This window comes from Silurus meridionalis, chromosome 6 (genome assembly GCF_014805685.1).
Source record: "Silurus meridionalis isolate SWU-2019-XX chromosome 6, ASM1480568v1, whole genome shotgun sequence".
In the NCBI taxonomy this organism is placed as follows: domain Eukaryota; kingdom Metazoa; phylum Chordata; class Actinopteri; order Siluriformes; family Siluridae; genus Silurus; species Silurus meridionalis.
In genome coordinates this window covers 9,214,084-9,223,352 of record NC_060889.1, presented here as the reverse complement: position 1 = coordinate 9,223,352, position 9,269 = coordinate 9,214,084, and the positions used below count along the sequence as shown (strand labels likewise).

General features: G+C 37.8%; 1 protein-coding gene across 1 annotated transcript; it reads right to left on the bottom strand.

Annotated features, from left to right (window-relative positions):
- Positions 1-120: 120 nt before the first annotated feature.
- nol7 (nucleolar protein 7) lies at positions 121-8,640 on the bottom strand. Its single transcript, XM_046851181.1, has 8 exons — positions 8,430-8,640; positions 7,194-7,254; positions 7,046-7,101; positions 6,932-6,957; positions 6,771-6,833; positions 4,806-4,946; positions 1,994-2,071; positions 121-463 (listed from the first exon to the last, which is right to left on the bottom strand). Exons 1-8 carry the CDS (start codon positions 8,591-8,593, stop codon positions 396-398), a joined length of 657 nt encoding a protein of 218 aa, XP_046707137.1. The 5' UTR covers positions 8,594-8,640; the 3' UTR covers positions 121-395.
- Between the last annotated feature and the right edge of the window lie 629 nt (positions 8,641-9,269).

Sequence of the window (9,269 nt, the reverse complement as noted above, 5' to 3'; positions counted from 1 at the left end):
TGTGTATAAAGTAGGATACTTTTTACCAACATGTAAATAAAAGCCATTTAAACAACAAAAATCGGTGAAACAAAGTAAATATTAGATGTTTTTGAAAATATCATGTTTAAAAAAAAAAAAGTTTTTTTTTTTTTTTAAATACTCCATAGAATGCTAACAATAACGAAAACAAGTCTGTTCAAGGTTGGTGATGCCAATGCTTAATGATTCGTTTAGCGACAAGCTGCTTCCAGACACAAATCAATGAGACAGTGTTTCACAGCAGTGTGTCTCAGTTTGGTCTATACAGCAGCGTGTAACAACGCTGACTGAAACAGCGGAAATCTGAGCAGGCAGTCGTTGTCATGTTGCTGCACCAAAAGAAAAAAAAAGAAAAAATCAAAAGCGTGTCAGCTTTAGAGGAGCTTCTGTCTGTGAATAAACCTCTCGTTGCACTTTACTGCCTTGGCCTTCTGTTCAGCTCCTGCACAGGAAAGTTTAATGGTTAAAAACAGCATAATTCCAAATGTACAAACTATATATATATATATATATATATATATATTTAAAAACAAAACTTTCAGCAAATGTCTCTTGCAGTCTCTTTCACACAAACACTTTCTCCCTCCCCCTTTTTTATACATGATCATTTATGCTAGATAAACAAAAATTAGTTGGACACCTGACTTTTCCAGCTATATGTAATTCTTCTCTAAACTGTTAACACCAAGTTGGAGGCACACAATGGATCCAAATAGGATGTCTTTGGATGCTGTAGAATTACAAATTTCCCTTACCTAAACTAGGCGACCCAAACCTGTTCCAGCTTCACAATATCCCTGTGCACAAAGCCAGCGCCATGAAGATATGGTTAAGTTTGGTTGGAGTGGAAGTGAGTAGCCTGATTTATAAGCTCTGACATCAACCCTATTAAACACCTGTGGGATGAATTATAACACTGACTGCACCCCAGGCCTCCTCACCTCAACTACATCAGTACCTGACTTTACGAACGCCCTTGTGGCTGAATGAGCAAAAATCTCCATAAGCGCACTCCAACATCTAGTGGAACTTCTTCCCAGAAGAGTGAAAATATGGATTGAGATGCTTGAAAAGCACATAAGAATCTTATGGTCAGGCATCGGCAAACTTTTGTCTACATAGTGTACTTGCATCATAACTATTGATCACTCCTCTTGGGTTCTGGAATTCTGAGTGATAAATGCTATCTGAGGAAACCTCATGTAATGAACTGGGGAAAAATCATTTTTTAAAATGCTGGCTTTACACTGTTCAATTTTGCAGTAGCAGCCAATAAACCTGCACATCGTAAAGTAATTATTTGGCTGCGAATTCAGATTGACAGCCTTAGATGATAATGTGATGTGTTCACTGGTGGCTGGTTCATTCGCTTGTATAGTTGAGAATTCCCTCGGGCTGAATGCAGGGTCTGGCAGTGTCAAAACTCTTTGGGTTTAAATCTCATGTGAGAGCATTTCTATGCCATTTACCTAAACAAAAAAAGCAATAGAAGAATCGCTTTGGCATGATTCTTACGGTTATTGGTCTTAAAAGAAGAACAAATAGTTGAATTGTAATAATGGAAAGAAATCTCTTTAATATGCCTCACTATACATAGCACACAATGCTCTTATCTATTGTTATTACAAGGGCTAAATCCTGATTATATAAATCCGTTGTCTGGATAATCCTGGTTCACTTTTGTATTCATGGATCTATCTTTAAAAATGTCATCTTTTAAGTAATAATCATGAAAACTTGGTCTAATTTACAGTAATCCTTTAAATTTTTCCCGTTTAACAAAACTTCTACCATCCAACATGTTACACCCTTCAGAGAATAAGACATCAATGGATCAGACTCCGAATGTTGTGTAGCCCTGAACTGTTACTATTAAGTTTGAGGTCCAAGATATTCCTGAGAAAGAGCCTTTAGCGTTTGCTGATTTTTGATTTTAAACTGCCAGAGATGAGCATTCCATGTTTAAACTTACCCAATTTCTTATCCACAAACTGCACTGCAGCTCCTTGATTGGGTCCACGTTTCTTTTGTAGAGAGAGAAGTTCAGCATCTAAAAAAGACACTAAATAGTAAGCAAGTAACAATAACCAGATGACTAGCACATTTCACACTAATCATGAGCTGGGATTCTTATAATGGCCACATTACAAACTGTAAATACAGTGCATCTGGAAAATATTCACAGCTCTCCACTTTTTTCCCCAGATTTTGTGTTATGTTGCAGCCTTATTAAAAAAAATGGATTAAATTAATTATTTTCCTCAAAATTCTACAAACGATACCCCATAAGGACAATGTAAAAGAATGAAAGAAGTATGGTTGGCACCAATTACAGTCTTTTTGAGTATGATGCTACAAGCTGGACACACCTATTATTGGGCAGTTTTTCCCCATTATTCTTTGCAGAACCTCTCATGCTCCATAAGGTTGGATGGAGAGCATCAGTGCACAGCCATTTTCAGATCTTTCCAGAGATGTTCAATCGGGTTCAAGTCTGGGCTCTGGCTGGGCCACTCAAATACACTCAGAGTTCTCCTGTAGCCACTCCTTTGTTATCTTTGCTGTGTGCTTAGGGTCATTATCCTGTTGGAAGATGAACCCTCAGCTCAGTCTGAGGTCCAGAGCGCTCTGGAGCAGGTTTTTATCTAGAATGTCTCTGTACATTGCTGCATTTATCATTCCCTTAAAGCTGACTAGTCTCCCGCTGAAAAACATCCCCACAGCATAATGCTGCCACCTCTATGCTTCACCGTAGGGATGGTATTGGCCAGGTGATACGCGGTGCCTGGTTTCCTCCAGACATGATGCTTGGCATTCAGGCCAAAGAGTTCAATTTTGTTTATCATGGTCTGAGTGTCCTTCAGGTGCCTTTTGGCAAAATCCAGGCGAGCGGTCATGTGCCTTTTACTGAGGAGTGGCTTCCACTATACAGGCCTGATTGGTGCAATGCTGCAGAGATGGTTGCTCTTCTGTAAAGAGAAATGCTGGAGCTCTTTCACAGTGACGATCGGGTTCTTGGTCACCTCCCTGATTAAGGTCCTTCTCCCCTAATTGCTCAATTTTGCCAGGCGGCCCCCTTTAGGAAAAGCCCTTGTGGTTCCAAACTTCTTTCATTTACAGATGATCAAGGCCACTGTGCTCATTGGGACCTTCAATGCCTCACAATTTTTTTGTACCCTTCCCTCTAACCTGCACTGTTAACTGTGGGACCTGATATAGACAGGTGTGTCCCTTTCCAAATCATATTCAATCAACTGAATTTACCACAGGTGGACTCCGAACAAGTTGTAGAAACATCTCAAGGATGATCAGTGGAAACAGGATGCACCTGAGCTCAATTCTTTTAATTTTTTTTCTTTATTATTTTGGAATAAGGAAGTGAAAAAGTGAAGCGCTGTAAATAATTTCCAGATGCACTGTAAGAGGTGTGATCTGTAGCTGCAATTCGAATGCAGTGTCTCTCAGCACTCACAACTAAGAGTTTCTTACAAAAAGGTTCACACACACTCAGTTTACAGTATGTATGCAGTACATATTGTGAAATTACTACATTTCCATATCAGTGTTTATTTTGGCCATGAACCATGCCCTATCATTTTAATTCCGCGGGTGTAGCACGGCAAAAATTGACTTCGCTTAAGAAATAATTACTGAACCACACTAGTCATGCTGTATCCATGTGTAGATGCCAAAACTAGATCATGGGGGCCAATGCTTGGCCCGACATGCCATTTTTACCGAGTACAGGGGGAAGAAAAAAAAAACACAATGTAGGCAAATCCTACTTTATTGTTTTATTTTATAAAACAATCTTTGGGACCCCATTAAGTCTATTTCTTTTACTCGTCAGGGTAATACCTTATGGGGGGGTCCTGGATCCTCGCAACCCCCCCTCAATTCGAGCACTGGAAGTAACCTATTACAAGCTTATAATTGTATTGCCCCAAGGATTCTTCCTCATACCATTTCAGGGAGTTTTTTTCTTGCCACTGTTGACACTGGCCTGCTCATTAGGTATAAACTCAAAGTCATTAACTTATATGGAGCGATGTATAAATGTGAAAGTTATATTTGTAATGTATTTAATTAAAGGTTTAAAAGGTACCTTGGGACAATTTCTGTTAAAACCTCTGTACAAATGAAACTAAATTATAGGTTGAATAGCTATATTAGGCATTGTACTATTATAATGGGATTATTTTGTTTTCATTGTTTTATAATTTCATTGAACTAGAAAATGTTAAATGTAAAGCTGCATTAGTTGAGCAGATTAGAGCAATGTTTTAAAATGATTATGAAATGATAAATAGGGGGAACCATGTCAACTTTTTTTTTTTCCTTTTCATAGAATAAAGTAAAAAAAAAAAAAAAAAAAAAAAAAAAAGGTTCGGGCGTCTCTGTTTTTGCTACAACTTTATATTATATAAATAAAAAAACAAATGACAAAGTAATAAATGAATGTAAATTCATGTGGAATACACTAACACACATTAAAGGGAAAAATGCATGTTGAGCAACTTTTATATCAAACTTGTATAATAATATACTAAGTAGACCTTTTAATTCGAATTTTTCTATTCTAACTATACAACCTGCAAGGGTTATGCTCAAGATAGCTGAATGCTTTTGTCCTGTAAAAAGCCACTATGAACAAACTACTAAATATTTGCCTGAAAAAAAAAAATCTTTATGCACTTCACAGATATTTCAATATAACCATATTTAACATGTCCCCGAATGCAGTTTTTGGTTGAACATATATGCATTAGCTTGTGTTTCCTTACTGGTTGTTCTCTGGCTTCCAGGGCCATACAGACGTTCTTTGATGAAATCCATAGCCGACTTCTGCATTGAGGTATCGGCAGAGCTGTCCTTCACCCGCATCACCTTGCAGTTGCCCTGCAACCTAAAGCAAGCTGTGAGATCTGCACATTATTGTGTCTGTGTCATTTTAGAAACCAGTAAAATTATGGGGAAGAGCAGAACTCGGAGCTGAACTCTTATGACAGTCAGGTATGATTACTAACATAGAAGAGTTCAGTTCAGGCTTTTCTATTTAGCACTGGAGTAAATGGTAGGTGGTCAAGATTTTCACGTTTTCCTCAGCAAAATGCGACCTGAAAATTACAGCTGAATCACAAAAAGCTTCTCTCATGAATCAACATCAACATTATTTTATTTTTTTATCAATTCTTCCAATCTCATTATTTTGACACAACACTAACATTTGAGCTTTAGCTACGAGCACCAATCAAATACCGATATCCTCACAGCAACAGTGACAGCCTTCTGTAGTGATTTTATGCCAAAATTCACAGGTGTGTTGGCAGTTTAATACAAATTGTGTCGCTGTGCAGAAACACTGCTGTGCCAGTCAACATCACATGCATTCTAGGCACATGGATTGGATTGAACATATCAAATGTTCAGTGTGTCAAATGTTTTTCTGGTTTTTAAAACATGCATTTTCCTTTTATATCCAAAAAAAAAAAAAACGAGATAAAAAGCAAACACACAGAATTGAACAGGGGATGACAGGGGAAATTGTGACATTTTGGCTCCAACAGAAGACAGAATAGGAGAGAAGATATTAGCAGACTGCCTCACATTTACAGTCAAACATGGAAGTGGAAGTTTAATGGTTTGGGGTTGTTTTAGAGCAGAAAAGGTTGGAGACTTATTCCAGGTGAAAGGAATACTGAACCAACATGACTACCATTCCATACCTCATCATCATTCAATTCTGTTTGGGCTGCAGCTAATTGGAACCAACTTTAGTTAAGTGTTAAGCAGGTGCACACTGTGATTTTGGCCAAGATTTGGTCATCCGAGACATTTTTTAAATCCTAAAAAGATTATTATAATCTGTAGTCTCTGATTGCTGTTTTGACATGTTCACTGACAGCCAATTAGTAGCCGTCGCGATAACGTTTTCCTCCGCTGAACTTCTGGCAGTGTGACTTATCCGACGATAAAACGAAGAACCGATAGGAGTGCCGAACCTGATAATGCAATTAGCGCGATGACTTCGAACCATCACAGGAAAAAAATTCGAAAGCCAGCAGGTTTGTATGACATTTGTATTATCAAGGCATGTCATGAACAAAATGAATGCTTGGTTGTTTGCTGCTAGCTACCATCAGCATGGTCTGAACGTTTTACGGAGCAATGACGGAAAAACTTCCGACAAGTTTTTTCTTGTGTGTGTGTGTGTCGGTTTTGACATTATGATCAGCTTTATGATTAAGATGCTACAGTGTGATGTTGGGACCATGTTCATACAGTCTGCGAGCAACAATCACAAAAGACTATTCAAAGTTGCCGAGTCACTGCACCGAAATCCGATTGAACTGCTCTGGAAAGAACTGGGTCACAAAATCATAAAGAAATCTTCAACTAGCAAAGAGCCCCTTTTGGCTAAGTTTTACATGAGACATGGCAAAGTTTTTCAGCAGTTTGTAGAGTGTGCCAAGAGTGTGTAAAGCTGTTATTCATGGTAAGGAAGAATTAAAAAATATATATATATTTCTAGTTTACCATCTGTACATTTATATATTTGTTTGGTCAAAATAAATACAGTTAAATGACCTAGTTTGTTGCATTTACAAAAGAAACATGTATGCGTTTCTCAAAAACCATAAATGTTTCCAGGCACTGCAACTATATTGTGTTCATGGTTGTGTTCTGTAGATTTCCTCATAAGTGAGCGTATGAAAATCTGCTTCGAACATTAGTCAATTTTCACCTACCTTTTAGGGCCTTTTTCTTCTTCTTCTTCTTCACCTTTTCTGCCTTGCTCTCCTTCTGATTGCCTGTAGGTAAATGTAGCCTTAAGCAAACTCACACCCAGATTACAGAGATGTAGATGATCAGAGATGGAAAACAAGCCAGGAGTGTTTTCAAATCTTACCTTTCTGCTCTGCCACCTGTGGTTCTCTAGAAGGAACGGAAACAACGAGAAAACTCGTTAAATAAAGCGAATGTAATTAAATGTGCGCATATTCTTAGTAGGAGCATCACTTACTTTTGAGCCACGGTCTCAAATTCCTTCAAAAGTGTTTCTGGTAAAAGTCTGCTTTTCTACACAGCCGGAGACATTATATTAGTGAATAAAATTCATCCCATTAAAAACATTCAGCAATAAATATGATCTCGGATGCACATGTTTGTACCTTTTGCTCTTGGAAAAGCAACTGTCTTTTTCGCCTCTTCTCTTTCAGCAGCTCTTTTCCTCTGATAAACGGAGAATAAATTAAATAATAATATTACAAAAGTCCTGAGATGGCATGCATTATAATATTTTTTTCTCGTAATCTCACCATAAAAGTTGTCTTCTCGTTATCACAAATTAATTTCCTAATTTTTCACGTGCACGCTGCCACAAATGGTTATTATCCGTGATGCTGCCTCTAGAACAGGGGTCACCAACATGGCCACATGAGTAGCCCACGAGCCTTTTCTAAAAATAGCCGTTTCCTACTTTGTTAAATCAGTGTTGATAATTATTGTGAGAAATCATTAACATGATCAGTGTCTTACCATAGATGAATATCATTAATTAATAATAACAACATATAGTAAAAGGTACATCGAGCAAATTTGTTATTTCAGATCAAACTGAAAACTGTTTACATTAACCGGTACCCAAGAAGTAGCTCTCAGTTTCAAAAAGGTTGGTGACCCCTGCTTTTGAACATGGGGAAAGTGGCAGCTCAGTAGCTAAGGCATCGCCAAGCTGCCACTCTGGGGCCCTTCAGCGAGGCCCTTAACCCTCTGTGCTCCAGTGGCACTGTATAATATCTAATCATGCGCTCGAAACCCAGGTTTCAAATGCAAAGAAAAGGATTTCACTGGACTGTAATGTATGTGACAATTAAAGGCCATTCTATTCTTCTAAAATGCTCTTATGCCGCATAGACAGAAAATTTAAGTCGTGACCACGAGAAAAATGATGTCGTGATGACGAGAAAAAAACGCTTTCTATTGATTTGGAATCAAGACTCAAACTTTTTTTTTGTTTACCAGGTTTTAATTAATAATCAGAATTTTTGATGCCTACGGGTAAAGTGTAGATTAGAAGGTAAAATATCCCATTCCAGTAGTAACAGTGTAGTGTTGATTGAAATCTATTAATAAAGGCTGTAACTATATATTTCGTTCAAGTTTAAACCACACTGCACATGTAACACGTGCATAAAAATGCTTGCTCCACTTTATAAACACGCTAGGATTGAACAGTGGGCCTGAGTTCTATAATCTCTACTACCCTAGATAGTTTTCCTACAGAGGCTGAATATATACTGTTTACATGTGCTGGGTAGTGCACTACACTACTAAACACGAGTGATTTGGGATTGAACCTAGATCAGCGTGCTATACGTAGAGAGAGCAGCGACAAACCGGGGTACCTTTTAACTGAATCCCTCGCGTCTTTAACGCTCTTCAGTGCGGTTGCTTTCGAGTCGATAAACGTGACTTCTTCCGGAGCTTCATCATCGCTCAGATCCGACATTTTCTCGCCTAAGTCCTTTTCCGATTTAGACTCTGCCTTCCCACGTTGAAGTATCGCCATATTAAAATCGACGAAACATATTAAAGACGAACAAACTACTGCAAAATGGAACAGCAGGTACATTAAATATTGCCCTCTAGCGGTATGGAGTGGGATTGTCTTTTGAACTATTGATATTTTTTTTGTTTGTTTTTATAGGAGGGTATGATTAGCTACGTATATATTTTAATTATATACAATTATATTCAATTATACTTATTCATGCATTCGCATATATAATATAGAGGGAAAGCAGTGAGCCTCGAATGGTTTTCATCTAATGGTTTCCGTCTAACCATTAAAACCATAACCAAAATAATTATAATGGAATCAAAGATTCAATTTAGCTTGTAAGTACATACACAAATAAATAGAATATGACCACAACTAGTGACTCTGAGGTTGTGAGGTAGCAACATGCATGCATGCATATCTATCTATCTATCTATCTATCTATCTATCTATCTATCTATCTATCTATCTATCTATCTATCTAATATAATATAATATAATATAATATAATATAATCTTCTTCTTTCGGCTGCTCCCATTAGGAGTCGTCACAGCGGATCATCTGTCTTCATACCCCCCTGTCCTCTACATCTGCCTCTTTCAAACCAAGTACCTGCATGTCTTCCCTCACCACATCCATAAACCTCCTCCTTGGCCTTCCTCTTTTCCTTCTTCCTGCCGGCAT